This window comes from Symphalangus syndactylus, chromosome 10, assembly GCF_028878055.3.
Source record: "Symphalangus syndactylus isolate Jambi chromosome 10, NHGRI_mSymSyn1-v2.1_pri, whole genome shotgun sequence".
In the NCBI taxonomy this organism is placed as follows: Eukaryota; Metazoa; Chordata; class Mammalia; order Primates; family Hylobatidae; genus Symphalangus; species Symphalangus syndactylus.
The window spans coordinates 65,102,392-65,118,131 of NC_072432.2; the positions used below are offsets into that span (position 1 = coordinate 65,102,392).

General features: G+C 35.0%; 1 protein-coding gene across 12 annotated transcripts in view; it reads left to right on the plus strand.

Moving 5' to 3' along the window:
* ANKRD17 (ankyrin repeat domain 17) overlaps positions 1-15,740 on the plus strand; it is a 187,410-nt gene that overhangs the window by 121,659 nt on the left and 50,011 nt on the right. For 6 of the 12 annotated variants that reach the window (XM_055297355.2, XM_055297358.2, XM_055297356.2 and 3 more), the window contains 4 exons: positions 198-950; positions 5,219-5,367; positions 14,928-15,039; positions 15,182-15,327. In XM_055297355.2, the coding sequence (XP_055153330.2) occupies positions 198-950; positions 5,219-5,367; positions 14,928-15,039; positions 15,182-15,327 (1,160 nt within the window). The remainder of the gene's footprint in view (positions 1-197; positions 951-5,218; positions 5,368-14,927; positions 15,040-15,181; positions 15,328-15,740) is intronic. The other 6 variants (XM_055297357.2, XM_063611191.1, XM_055297362.2 and 3 more) reach the window with 3 other exon arrangements.

Sequence of the window (15,740 nt, forward strand, 5' to 3'; positions counted from 1 at the left end):
TTTTGCACATAAAATACATACATTTTATATTTGTGAAAAAGAAGGTGGATTTGTTTTTAATTTTTTAACAGTGCATTTTCACCTTTTATGGATATGATTACTTAGTGCATAACTGTTGGCACTAAACCTCCCAACAGTAACTCTGTAATGAGGATGCCATTCATGTGCACTTCTGAGGGGGTTTCTTTTTCACACAGCTGCTTCTAAACAAAAGTCCAGCAGCCATTTGCCAGCAAACAGCCAGGATGTACAGGGTTACATCACCAATCAGTCTCCAGAGAGCATTGTAGAAGAGGCTCAGGGAAAGTTAACAGAACTGGAACAGAGGATAAAAGAAGCCATAGAAAAGAATGCACAGCTGCAGTCCTTGGAACTGGCTCATGCTGACCAACTTACTAAGGAGAAGATCGAGGAGCTCAACAAAACAAGGGAGGAACAAATTCAGAAGAAACAAAAGATTTTGGAGGAACTACAGAAAGTAGAACGAGAGTTACAACTGAAAACTCAGCAGCAGCTAAAAAAGCAGTATCTAGAGGTTAAAGCTCAAAGAATTCAACTTCAGCAACAGCAGCAACAGTCTTGCCAACACCTGGGATTACTAACTCCTGTTGGAGTTGGAGAGCAGCTTTCTGAGGGAGACTATGCACGGTTACAGCAAGTGGATCCTGTTTTACTTAAAGATGAACCCCAGCAGACTGCTGCTCAGATGGGTTTTGCACCAATCCAGCCTCTGGCGATGCCTCAAGCTTTGCCTCTGGCAGCAGGTCCCTTGCCTCCAGGGTCCATCGCAAATCTTACAGAACTGCAAGGAGTGATAGTTGGACAGCCAGTACTGGGCCAAGCACAGTTGGCAGGGCTGGGGCAAGGAATTCTGACAGAAACACAACAAGGGTTAATGGTAGCCAGCCCTGCTCAGACCCTCAATGACACGCTGGATGACATCATGGCAGGTGGGTTTATATTGTTATGAGCAGGTATCAAATATGATTTGCTTAAGGCGAGTAAGAATGTACCCAAATTTTTTGCCGTTACCCAACTTGAGAACTATTTTTGGACTGACTCATGTCTAGCTTTAGAAGTATTAGTTCAATCTCAGAAGTTCTCAGATGGATACAGGTCAAATGAAAGATTAGCTCATTCAATACAAATGACTGAAGCTTTCTGGCTTAGCTTGGTAACTTGAGAATCTAGGTTTTTCAGTAGTGGGGTTGATGTTTGATTTTTGTTTTTGTTTTCATTTTTTTCCTTTAAGTTCAGAATACTGAGATTGAATTTTGGCATTTTGCTTCTGTATTCACACCAATAAACTGGGAAATTGATAGAAGTTGAAGTGCAAAACTAGTAGGACACATCAGGAAGCTTATTTATGAACAGAAATACTTTATATCCTAATGGATCAGACTTCAAACCTGATGGATATTTAAAAAAAAAAAAAACACTTTTACAAAATTAATAAAGTTCAAAACCAAATAGGGTTTAATTATACTGTATGTAAGTGATTTTGTCCCCTGTGAATGTTAATGTGTAGTCTCTTTCTAACTGTATCATGAGAAGGTGTGGCCCCCCTGAAAGTATCATAAATGATATATTTTTAGATGTGTAGCCAGATAAATTTTATTCCATTATAACTAATTTCATTGACAAGAAGATATATTTTAGAAGATTGTTTTAATGCTTCTAGTTTTTGGTACTTACTTTTTGTGTTTTGTAACAAAGTAATGGGATGAGGTTTTATAGGGTTGTGAGCCATAAGAATGCTATACTGAGAAGGATAATTTGCTTCATTAAAAAAAGAAAATTTGAAAAGGAAGGAAAACAGAAAAATGGAAGGAATAAACAGTGGAATTTTGGTGACTTCCATCTGATCTCTTCCCCTTTTTTATTCATTCATCTGTACTTAGAGGATGATTGACTTTTTCTAATTTAAAAACTGTTTGAGTAGCATTAAATATGATGAGCTTATATTTTTTTTAAGTTTCATCTTTTAAATGGATAATAGAAAACTAAACTGTATAGTGTTTAGATATTTAGGTAACATTCAGACACTAAGAAACCAGCTGAGATAGATTTTATACTTAAAAATATCTGTAAAGTTTGCTAGTCCTCCTTTAATAGCACCTCAGTAGTTATAACATGTGGAATGAAAATTTCTGCTAGTCTTAAGGGTTAAATAACCACATTGGAAAAATGCTAGTAATAATTACTAGTAAGAATTGTATGACTCTTATTGATGAGTGCAAAATTTTTCTGTAGATTTGAAAGTCACTACTAATCACGACTAGCTGATTATAATAATTGAGAGTAAAATTTTAAAATTATTAAATATCCTGTGAAAGTTGGAGCACAGTAACCATTAACCCTAAATTTGATACTATGTCCGTATGAATTCAGATCGTAATAGTGCTCTATCATGTGAAACTACTAAAGGATGTATAGAGTTAAATATTACGTATCCACTTGAATGAAGAATAGGCATTACATAGTAATGGTTGTTTAAAAAAATTTTTTTTATATAATATCAGAGTTTACCTGATGTGCTTGGGCATGCATAGTTGTCAACAATGATTTGCTAGTTGTACAGTTTTGTATGCTGATCAGAATTATCAGAAGTTTGTAAAGTATCTTTTCTTTTGATTCATACATGAAACAAAATTTTATTATGTGTGTTCTCAGTGTTCTGTATAAAAAATTTTTAAGTGCATATAACTTTAGGAAATATGACAAATGCTTGTCATAATACAAAAATATTTTACTTTTTTATTATGCTCATTTCTATGGGGAGAGAAACATAGCCAGAAGGAGGAAGAGTAGGATTAAAAACATTTGGTTACTTACCTGCAACTCATCCCTGACAACAGGCATGTGCACATTCACACACATACACATATACTCATGCACTGACTTTTGCAGCCTCAATCTTAAATTTCTATGGTAGGATGTATCCTTTCAGTTGCTTAATGAAGATTTCCACTTCTTTCTTAGGGGTTTAAAGTGTATTACAGTCCCATTAGTCTCATCGTCTTCTTTCCCTCCCTCTAGCGCAGTCCCTGCTCTTTATTTCTTAGTCTTCATTTATTAGACTCCTACCATAAAATTTGCTGACCAAAATCGTCTGTCTTTCCTGTTCTTCACACTTGCCAAACCAGAATCAGCTCCCTGTTTAACCTGTCTCAACATCTTGCTTTGCTATCATCTCAAGTTGCCTTTTTTCTACGCTGACATTGAAACTTTTCTGACGTGTGGTTCTCCCTCTATAAATCTAAGCCTAAAATGAAGCCCCACATGTAAAGATTTTTACCAGAGTTCCTTCAGGTACCTACATATTTTACATTTGTTACTTTTAGTTGTAGAGAATGGATGTGTGATTGACAGTTACTTAATTTTAGTAAACCAGTTTCATAGGTACCCCGAAGGAAATGATGAGATAATTGATTTTTCCTATCTCCTTTTAGATGAGGTGATAAGAACAACCAATTTGACTTAAAAAAAAAAATCTTTGTAATTTTGGTAGGTTCTTTAAAAGAAAATATTCCAGTTGAAATGTAAATTATAATTTAGTATTTAACAATAAAACTTGGATTTTTTTTTTAACTTGTTTAGTATTATGAAATAAAATTTAGTGATTCGGACAGACTGGTGTTCATCCTGTTTAAGCTACTTTTTGTATTTAGCATTTTTGTTGTGAAAATCCAATCAAAGGAGATATGGAATCAATTTTAAGAGCTCTAGATTTTATATAAGTTTGAAATTTATATCAACAATATGTACATTTAAATTATCTTGATCTTTTCTTAACATGCAAAACTATCAATATGGAGTAACAATATCCAGATCACTAGATGATCAATTTAATATATTAGTATATGCCCTTTTCTATTGGTCTATATCCCTAAGGATTCAAACAGTGTTTTGTTTTGTTTTGTTTTGTTTTCTCCTTCGTTTTTCCTTTGGCTTTTAAGTGGACTTAAAAATGTATAATTATAGAATGTGTGTTGCTATAATGTATAGTGTATGTTTGTGCCTGAACTAAGGATTTCATGTAAAATAGATTTCTTAATTCATAATTATGTTTATAATTGTTATAATAAGATCAATTTCAGTTTTATTCTTGACAGGATCATAATCTCTTTTGCCTGGTTTCAGATCTAGTTGTGAATCATGATTGTTTTCTGTCTGATGTAGTTGATAACTACTTTGGTAATACACATCCACAGTACTGTTGACCAGAGATAAATGCCCATACTTTAATACTATAGCATTTTTAATGGGGTTGGGGGAGATGATGTTCACCTATCAACTCCAGAAATAAGGCAATGAGAGAATAAAGTACCCTCAGCTGAATCTACAGTATATCCTATGCCAGCATATTTGGAGTCCTCCCACCTCAAGTACTGATCAGAATAGCCTTTTCTTAAGTTGCATATTTTGGTGAAAATAGTATCACAGCAACATCATACTTAGAATAATAGTAATCCATATTTGAAGAATGTTTGTGTGCATACATTTATTTCTACCCTAATCTTTTAATTTTGTCCTTAAGTCAGTGTGATTGCTGGATTCATTGGTGAGCATTTTAGCTCCCTCAGAATAATTCTTCACATGAGCAACTACACTTCTGTGTGAGGACAAATTTTTATATTTGAATATGCTGTCATCCAGAGGGCTACAATGCAGAATATTACTATATCCCAGTCTGCAGTTAGTAAAACAGTATGGCAGTGTTTTAAATGATTGCGTAGTGAGATTTTTCCCTCCCCAACAGTGATATTAATTTTACTAGTCCTAGAATATAAGGTGTGAAATTGGCATGTAAAAACCACATATTCCCCCTTGACTATTTTACCTTTAATCCCTTTTCTAATTAAGATATAATGGGCAAGTTTCCATTTGCATATATATTTAATATATAAACATTTATATTTAATATATAAACATTTTTGTTTTCAGGGTTATTTTGAATTAAGGTTTTACGACTACTTATAACAGGGGAATTTGTTTTTCAGTTGGATTATTATTTAGAAAATGAGTTACTCAGTATACATTACAATTTTACACTGTTATCAGTGAATAATAACCAGGAAAATTAGTTATTAGTGCTATAGTAGTCTTCCTGTAGACATATTGTTTTAAGAAGTCTTTAAATATTTTTGAGTGAATATGTCTTACTATTACTTAACAATGTTTCATCCTTATTAAGTGCAGTTATTTTGTTCAACAGCAGTCAGTGGAAGAGCATCTGCAATGTCAAACACTCCTACCCACAGTATTGCTGCATCCATTTCCCAACCTCAGACTCCAACTCCAAGTCCTATCATCTCTCCTTCAGCCATGCTTCCTATCTACCCTGCCATTGATATTGATGCACAGGTAAGTCCCAAACTTAAGAGAGATGGTTTTTTCATTGGAATTATGCCATAATTAAAAACATTAACTTTCAGAGATTTAAACCATGAAAGACTGCTTTGTCTCTAGGCAAAGTCTTGAGCCAGTTTTAAATTAATTAAAGTTCACATTTGAAAAATAAAATGCTAAATATAGACTATTAGTGATAATTATGTGATGGTCTGGTTTCCAAGGTCATCAAGTAACCTTTTTTTAACTTGAGTTTACAAGAGGATATAAAAGAAATAATTTATTTAAGATTAGTGCATATCTTCTTCTAATAAGAAATTAATAGAAGATATGGTTTGAAATATATAATGGATTGCATGTAAAAGAAAAAAGGTTCTAACATAAGATTTATATTTTTGTATGTCATGCACATGATTGATATCATATATCATCTTTGAAAATTCTCATCTTACTGATTGAAATATATGGTGAGTCTGTGTCTGTATTTGTAAAATTTAGCTGTACGGGATTCCAGGCACTTTTTGAAGAAATAATATGGAGTGGGGGGAAGACACTGTTTAAGTTAAGCTTTAGAAAGCTTGAGAGCTATTAAGCGTAATTTTTTATTAAAAAGTAGTTGACCGTGAAATCTCAGGGCAAGGTGAGATTGGAGAGAATACTATGTGTTTTATCCTGAAGAAATTTAAGAGGTCTAGTTTAGAAGACTGCTGAATAAGGTCAAGAGTACATGGCCATCAGGACTAAGAAATGTTTGCAGTTTACTTAGTTTTTGTATTTTGATGGTACCTGGGGTGTGTATATTATAAAACTTTTAATTTTATGTATGATTATTTCTTTATAATAAAGCCTGAATTTTAGCAGGGGTAACGTGGGGAGAAAGAGAGAGAGAAGAGTGAGTGTGTGTGTGTTTGTGTTGGATGGACCGTTAAGGGCATGTACTCTTAACCTATTAAAAATAAAGTTTCCTTTTTATTAAAATGTTTCTCAGTAACACTATGAAAAAGGAATTTTATTTCTGTTCTTACTTGTTGCCCAAATGTCTGTTGTTTTTTATGTACTGACTTTTGTTGTTGTTGAGTACTTAAAATTGCCAGGGACTATTTTTAAGGAATTGTCTCATCTAATCCTCAGACCACATACATGATGTAGCTACTCTTAATACCCATCTCCCTGAAGAAGACACTGTAGCTAAGAGAGAGGTTAAGCATTTTGTTTAGTCACTTCATTTAGGCTAAGAAGCGGCGGGGCTGGGAATCATTCAGCGTGAATTCAAAGACACCATTCTTTTTTCTTTTGTAACGGGTTCTTGCCATGCTGCCCAAGCTGGTCTCAAACTCCTGTCTCAGCCTCCTGAGTAGCTGGAATTACAGGTGTCCCACCACACCCCAAAAACACTCTTAACCACCATCTACATAGCCTTTTAAAAAAAAATACGAGACATTCATTTGATGAGTCATATTTATTTACATTTAATATTGATAGCATTGTAGAATTGGTTTGAACTTGGCATTGAATTTGCATTATTTTTCCCCAGTCTTTTTTGCTTTGAGGCTTTTTATTTTTTTTTATTTTGAGACGGAGTCTCGCTCTGTCACCCAGGCTGGAGTGCAGTGGCAACCTTGGCTAACTGTAGCCTCCACCTCCCAAGTTCAAGCAATTCTCCTGCCTCAGCCTCCTGAGTAGCTGGGATTACAGGCGCCCACCACCACGCCTGGCCAATTTTTTTGTATTTTTAGTAGAGATGGGGTTTTGCCATGTTGGCCAGGCTGATTTCAAACTCCTTGATCTCAGGTGATCTGCCTGCATTAGCCACCCAAAGTGCTGGGATTACAGGCATGAGCCGCTGCACACAGCCGAGGCTATTATGTTTAGCAAGAAGTAGTTTTCTGATTTTTGTGGGCCCAAGAATTGATCCATTAGCAAGAATAAGTACTTCACCAAAATGTAAAAAGACTTCTTTATAAAAATGTTTTTAAACAGGCACAGAAAAGTTTGTCCAGTCATTGATTTTACTGAATATGAAATTATTTTAGTGATGGTGAAATGATTTTTCTGGGCTGTACCACTCACCAACTATCATTATATTATAAATTAGTTCTGAGAAGTTACATGTAATTCTTTAAAATTATTTTTAAACTTACATTTTAAACATAGTAGACATGCTTTTATAGAAAGATTTGACTATGACTCCTTAAAAATATACTTTTTTTATCTGATCTCTACATCAAGATTTGTCATTTGTTGGGTTAGCCAGACCTGAGTTAAACTACTCTCTGTGGAGTTTTACCCTATGTGTTTAGTTAGAGATGAAAAAGTTCCAACCTTGGAAAAAAATACTGTGCAAAAATAATTGTTCACCATTTTTCTCCTTTAATTTTTGATGTTTTTAAAATTTACTGGTTTTTGACCAGGTGTGGTCACGCCTGTAATGCCAGTGCTCTGGGAGGCTGAGGTGGGCGGATCACCTGAGGTTAAGAGTTCGAGACCAGCCTGGCCAACATGATGAAATCCTGTCTCTACTAAAAATACAAAAAATAGCTGGGCATGGTGACACACACCTGTAATCCCACCTGTTCGGGAGGTTGAGGCAGGAGAAGCACTTGAACCCAGAAGGCAGAGGTTGCAGTGAGCCTAGATCATACCACTGCACTCCAGCCTGGGTGACGAGTGAAACTCTGTCTCCAAAAAAAAAAAAAAAAAAAAAAAAAAAAAAAAAAAACTAGTTTTTATATCAAGCAGGTAATTTAAGTGATTAAAAATGAAGATGGTTTTGTACTCAATCAAACAAAAACTCAAAGTTTTTGTTTTGATAAGAAAATGAAATTCTGTGGGCTCTTACAGAGTGAGTACTTTGATTATGTGTGATAATACTGTACTGTGGCAAATAATATAATGAAGAAATTAATACCAATATTGCTATTCTGAAAGATTAAACATTCTTTAATACTTAGATCTTTCATCTGTTTATGTAACAAACCCTAACATACAGGCTTAACACCTTGCAGATATTAACTTCTTTAACTTAATCTTTGTAACAATCCCATGAAGTAGGTACTATTATTATTACATTTTCCATTTGAGGAATGTAAGACATAAAGATATTAACTACCTTGCCCAACAGCTAATTAGTGGTGGAGCCTGCTTTTGAACTCAGACACTCTGGCTCTAGACTCTTTTCTTTTATTAACCACTACAGTACGTTACATTGTTTTTTATTTTTAACTTAAATGTGTTAACCTTGAATTTGAATTATATTGTATTAGCCTGGTAAGTGGGATCACAGAAACGTGTCCACTGCCTAGAGATCATTTGTCTTTCATCTTTGCATACTTAACATCAAAATGTAAGGAAGAACAAAGGAAATGTTAATCTTTTAAAGCCTCAAAGTATAACTCCTTTTAAAATGCTAATGATTCTGGAAAATGGTCAGACCTTTAACTGCTTTAGTTGAACGTTTTAGACAGGAGCTAATATTTTTAACAAGGATTAGCAGGAATCATATGTTTTATTTCTGATCCTTGACAAATGCTGAAGAGTTTGCATTCTCCATAAGGGGCTTCAACTCTCTGCTACACAACTAGAACTCACTTGCCAAGGGTGTGCCATAGACTTTCCAACTCTCCAGTTTTACTGAATTGAATTTGTCTAGGTATTTTCAAAACTTTTAAAGTGAATACCACATACTTTGCTGCTATCAAAATCTGTTTTAGAAAACCAATAAATAATAGCTTGAAGGAATTATTTGGGACTATTTTTATTATATCTTTTGATAGCATAGCTCTGACCTTTGTGTTTATTTTGCTTAAGTTGAGTTTATTTTACTTAAGTTTGGTATAACCAAACTTATTTGTGGGTTCTGTACATACAGAAATTAGGAATTATGTAGAGATTTTTTAAAACCACAGGCTTTATGTGGAACAATAATTCTGACTTGAAGGTTAGAACTGAATACCACGAGTTAATTAAATATTTTTTGTATTTTATTGTGTAAAATATGATCGATTCTAGGAGCCACTACCAATGAGAAAGAATCAGTTGTTTTGTTCTTGGGCTATAAAAACTTGTTCCAGCCTCTTTTATGTCACATGTCCTCCCTATATTCCTAAATTGTTTGTTGTTTTTATTCTCAAGCCTCTGAAGTCTTTTCTTGAACTTGGAGTACCTTATTCTAGTACATTTCAAAACTGAAAAAAAAAAAAAAATAGATGTTTATAGAATTTTGCTTTCTTTCACTTTTTAATAATTAACATGTATTCATTATTTTAAAGAAGGGTAGACATCAAATTTCACTTGTGACATATCAAGACTGAAATTGTTAAGTATGTAAAATTATATTTTACCTTTAATGGTATAAGTATTATTTGAATATTTTTCTCTATTCTTATTGGTTTTGCAATATAAAAACAGTTTAATCACAGTGATTTAACATGAGAAATTAAAGAGGCCAGCAAAAATTAATTAACAGTGATATATATAATATGCTACCATTAAAGCATTCTGCTTTAAAATACATGCATTCTACTTGTTCATGTGAACTGGTTTTAATAGATTATTTATTTTACTGATTATTCTCATTTATTGAATACCTTGAAGTGCTATCCCACTTTTTAAGCTTACATATAACCTGGCTGGGTTAGAGAATGAGATATTAAGGATTTCGAAGGTTGTGGAAGTCTAAAAAAATGTTCAGCTTTTTAAGTCCTAATAGTTTTCAAGGTAATTTAATTATGTTAAGAGTAATTAATAGGCAGGGCATGGTGGCTCGCGCCTGTAATCCCAGCACTTTGGGAGGCCGAGGCGGGGGGATCATGAGGTCAGGAGTTGGAGACCATCCTGGCTAACACTGTGAAACCTTGTCTCTATTAAAAATACAAAAAAAAATTAGCCGGGTGTGGTGGCAGGCGCCTGTAGTCCCAGCTACTCGGGAGACTGAGGCAGGAGAATGGCGTGAACCTGGGAGACGGAGCTTGCAGTGAGCCACTGCACTCTAGCCTTGGCAAAAGAGTGAGACTCACTCTCTAAAAAAAAAAAAAAAAAAAAAAAAAAAGAGTAATTAATAGATGTACTTTGTTGTTGTTGTTGTTGTTGTTGTTGTTGAGACAGGGTCTCACTCTGTCACCCAGGTTGGAGTGCAGTGGCACCATCACAGCTTGCTGCAGCCATGAACTCCTGGGCTCAAACGATCCTCCTGCCCCAAACTCATGAGTAGCTAGGAGTACAGGCATTGCACACCACTTCTGGCTAATTTTTTATAGAGATGGGGTCTTGCCGTGTTGTCCAGCTGTTCTCAAACTTCTGGCCTCAAGTGATCCTCCTGCCTCAGCCTCCCAAAGTGTTGGGATTACAGGCATGAGCCATTGTACCCAGCATATTTCCTTTTTTAAAGACACTTCACACAGTTCAGTGCTTTTTCACCTGAATTTCAGCTCATTAAAAGTTGTCTTTCCTTCAGTATTGCCATCTGTGTTACTATTTCTTGTTTTTCATTCTATACCACCATTATAAAATTGAATAGTCATGTTGATAACTTACAGAATATTTTTACATTAAATATATTTTTTTATCATGTTTTATAAGCCAGAATTCATCATAACAACCTCTATTAATGGTATAGAATGGTGTATATATTATGGCATCATGGGCTAACTGAAATTTTCTTTAGAATATAAACCTGAATGAGCTCTTAAAGCTCTGGACATCTACTTTTTTAGGTTCTGGACTTTCTCTTAGATGTGTGACAAGGAATATAACTTCTTGACTAATGTAACTTTGTGCAATATAATTTGAGTCTAAGGATTCTTCCTTTAATTGGTACTTTGCCTTCTACAAAATAGTCAGCTGTATTATAATTATTTCCATGATCAGCAGTATTTGAAACACCTGTTTTTTTCTTTACTTTGTCATTATTAATATTAACCCAAATTTCTATTTCAGTTCATTTGTTTATTGATGTATTGAGAAACAGAGTGATATTTCTTACCATTTCGGGATTGTGTAGGTGTTTTTAGGAGGATGGAAGCCTCACTTCAGGCTTTTTAAATTTTTTCATTATTATCTTAAAAGATTGTCATGTTAGTTGGTTTAGTTTCTGTTAATGCAGAAATACAATGGAGTTGCCCACTTTTAACTTCATTTCCACAAGGAATTTAAAGCTGCTTTCTTAGCTTTAAATGTTTGTTTCTTGAAATCTCATAATATATTATTATGCTTGTCTCCTAGTTTGAACCTGAATTTGCCCTGTAATCAGTAAGCTCCTTTGAGTCCTGTATTATCTTTGTCAACCCTAGAGCACTTAGTAGAGTGCTTTGAATATAAAAGGTGCTTAATAAATGTCAGTTGAATTTATGTTTTATAATATTGGAAAAAACATTTTACTGATCCACTAAAATTTTCCGTGCTTATCTTTTACAAATTTTATGTACATCTCTTCATTTTCTATTTGAGCTTTCCTAAATTACTCTTTAAACCCTGGAAGAATTTTAGAAGCCTTATAAACTTCATCATAAAATTGATTCTTCTGCTGATGGCATATGCACCAACGTAGAGTGGACATAAGACATATACACTTAACATTATATTTAGCACAATCTGCTTTGCCTTACCCTCTGTGATATAGTGGGGAGAGCAGGATTTTGTTATCAAGATCTTCTTGGGTTTTTTAAAGCACATCTCTACCAGTTGTTAGCTTATGTGGTCATCGGGAAGTTATTTATCAGAGCCTTTATCTCCTTTTCTCTGAAATCAGATATAATTTCTTCCTATAAACCTGAAATGAAGATCAAATACTATAACACAGTCAGAGCTGTCACTCATTTAAGTTTCATGTCCTTCTCCATTGTTGTAGTTGGTGCATCTCTCCCTTGTGGCCATCCCTGATCTCTGCAGTCAGTAGCTCTGCTCTCTGCCAGCCTCTTCTGCAGAGCAGCTTTTGCGGTCTCCCTCTTCATCACTGACTAGTAGGCTTTTTCTTTTTTCTTAACTCTTACTGATTTTGCCTTTTGTCTTTTGTTTTTCATTTCTTATCATGGAATTTGGTCTTTAGAGTTATTTACATTCTGGGAGAATATGCTTTTCCTTTTTATAATTATTATGTACATTCTACAAATACAATGTGTAAATGTAATCAGTGCTACATATATAGTCCCTTGCTTATTATGTTTATTAGTAACAGTTTTTGAATCTATGACCTTTTGCAGCTATTGCCATTCATTTTACTTAACTATCATTTATTATTTCCTAAGTAATATATCACTTACAGGTAAAAAATACAAACATGAACAAGACATGTTCCTTACCTCCCAGGAATTTATAGTCTCTGTGGGTGATAAACATAAAAGGCAGATGGGTGATAAGTACTATAATAGAGATACATATGTGAAAGTGAGGGAAATGGTTAGAGCAACACTGTCCAGTTGAAAAATAAGATGAGACACATTTGTAATTTTAAATTCTCTAGTAGTGCCATTAAAAAATGTGAAAAGAAACAAATGGGATGAATTTTAAAATATATTTTATTTAATTTAATGTATCCAAATATTGTTTTAACATGTCATGTAATCAATACACCACAATTGCTGAGATAATTTACATTTTTATTTCATACTAAAAGTCTTCAAAACTTGGTGGGCATGTTAGACTTACAGCTGGAGTGATCAAATCATTTTGGTTTTCCTGGGACTTTCCTGTTTTAGCACCAAAAGTCCCTCATCCCAGAAACCCCCTCAGTCTCAGATTTGTCACCCTACTTAAAGTATATCTGAATTTGGATTTCATTGGAAATACTCAATTTGTATCTAGATTTGATTAAATGTGCAGTCAAAAATTAGATTCATTTACTCAAATTGTTTGAGACATCCTAAGTTTTCCAATAACCAAATTGAGTATCAGTTATTACATTTAAATTAAAGTTAAATACAATTTAAAATTCAGTTCCTCTGTTACACTAACCGTATTTCAAATGCTAATAGTCACATGTTGCTTGTAGACTACTAAAGGTATCTAGCTGGGCGTGGTGGCAGAGGCCTGTAAACCCAGCTACTCAGGAAGCTGAGGCAGGGAGAGTTGCATGAACCCAGGAGGAGGAGATTGCAGACAGACAAGATCATGCCACTGCACTCTAGCCTGGGTGACAGCGAGACTCCACCTCAAAAATATAAAATAAAATAAAAAATAAAAGTATGAGAAATTAGATAGTTCGCTAGGTTAGCATTGAAACTATAACAGAGTATGAACACTGGTGAATCTAATGTTGGTCATTATCATTAGCAGAAGGCAGAAGCAAACCATATGTAGATAGTGTCATGCCTCATTATAATAGTCTTTGTTTTTGAAAATACACAGTATATTTTGGATGTTTGGTTCCTTTAAGTATTTTGGGGCTTTGTTCTCAAATACAGCTAAGTTACTTGGAAACAATTTTTTTTTAATTTCAAGGCCTACTTTTCAGTTTGTTAGGTGGGTCCACAACTGCTAATTTGGCCCTACTACTGAGGATTCTACTTGACATCCTGTGTGTTTTGCGGTCTTTCTACTCTGGCTGGTGGGAACCAAACTATCCCTGGCCCCGTGTGAGCCCTGGGTATTATTCAGCCTGACTCTCTCTGGTGGTCCTTTCCTGGCCTCGGATAATTTCCTCATGCACATGGACTGATCAAAACTCAGCTGAAGATTTGAGGGGAATCCTCTGCACATCTCCAGAGTACCCTTTCTGCAGTACTCTGCTCTTCAGTAATCTGCTCCATGAATTCTAGCCACCTTGATCTCTGTAAATTCTGTCTTCTCAAGTTGGGGAGACTGCCAGGCTCTGTTTGGATACTTGCTCCTTGCACTATAGCCTGGAAACTCTCCAGGCTGTAAGTTGGGCTAATCATTTCTGTCTTCAGAGATCACTGTTCTGCACTGCCTGTCTAAACACCATCGTTTCAAAGAGGTTTTTTTTCTTTTTTAGTTATTTGAAATAGGAAAATAAATCTGATCTATGTTTCTCCATTAATGGCTGAAAGCAAAAGTTAATCCACAGTATTTCTTTCAATCACGTGATTGAAAGTCGTACTTTATTTTTCTTGATGCTTGTAGCCTTTTTAGAACACTCACAAGTTGGCTACTAATATGGAAACAAGTAAACCTTGCTTTTCTTTTCTTTCCTTTTTTTTTTTGAGACAGAGTCTCGCTTTGTCACCCAGGCTGGAGTGCAGTGGCGTGATCTTGGTTCACTGTAACCTCTGCCTCCCAGGTTCAAGCGATTCTTCTGCCTCAGCCTCCGAAGAAGCTGGGACTACAGGCACACACCACCACACCCGGCTAATTTTTACATTTTTAGTCAAGATGGGGTTTCACCGTGTTGGCCAGGATGGTCTCAATCTCTTGACCTCGTGATCTGCCTGGCTCGGCCTCTCAAAGTGCTGGGATTACAGGCGTGAGCCACCACACCCGTCCGTAAACCTTGCTTTTCAAATGCTTGATATTGTAGAGTGGTACATATGTATTTGTGTGTATTTGGTATGTTTGCATATTATGTATTTGATATTAACATCTTAAGTTATTTAATGAACTAATCAAAAAATAATTTCTTATAGACTGAGAGTAATCATGACACGGCGCTAACACTTGCCTGTGCTGGTGGCCACGAGGAACTGGTACAAACACTTCTAGAGAGAGGAGCTAGTATAGAGCACCGAGACAAGAAAGGTAGGGCCTGCTTTTGTTTTATTTTTTGGAATACTGGTCAAAAAATTTATTTAGGAACATTATTTCTTAGTCCTATTTTGAAGGTTAGATATTTTGTTCTTTTGCCTTAGCATGTAGTGAGAAGATCATTATTTTTCTCCAGGTTTTACTCCACTCATCTTGGCTGCCACAGCTGGTCATGTTGGTGTTGTGGAAATATTGCTGGACAATGGTGCAGACATTGAAGCCCAGTCTGAAAGAACCAAGGACACACCACTCTCCTTGGCTTGTTCTGGAGGAAGACAGGAGGTAATGTTTCCCCTTAGTGTAATTGTTTTCCTTTCTGTGTTTAGCAAATGTGTACTTTCACTTACATTATTTTTTCTATCAGAACAATGCTTTGACATTTAGATTTATCACAATAACTGAAACTATTATCTACTAACAAAAAGATGAGTATCATTGTTAGCATAAGCTATCTTGCCAGAAAAATCACACATTGTTTAGAATCCTGCTCATTTAAAAGTAGTAATGCCATGCGTTTAGGGTAGGAGAAAGACTATTCCAAGTCAAATCAGTAAGTTCCTAATGTACAGGGCCTATATTCACTCATCTTTGCCTGCCCTATAGTACATGGCATAGAAGGTGCTTAATCCCAGTCTCTGTTGCTGTCTGTAAGATTAGTAGGGAATTAAGAATATTCAATTTTTATGAGTTTTGAG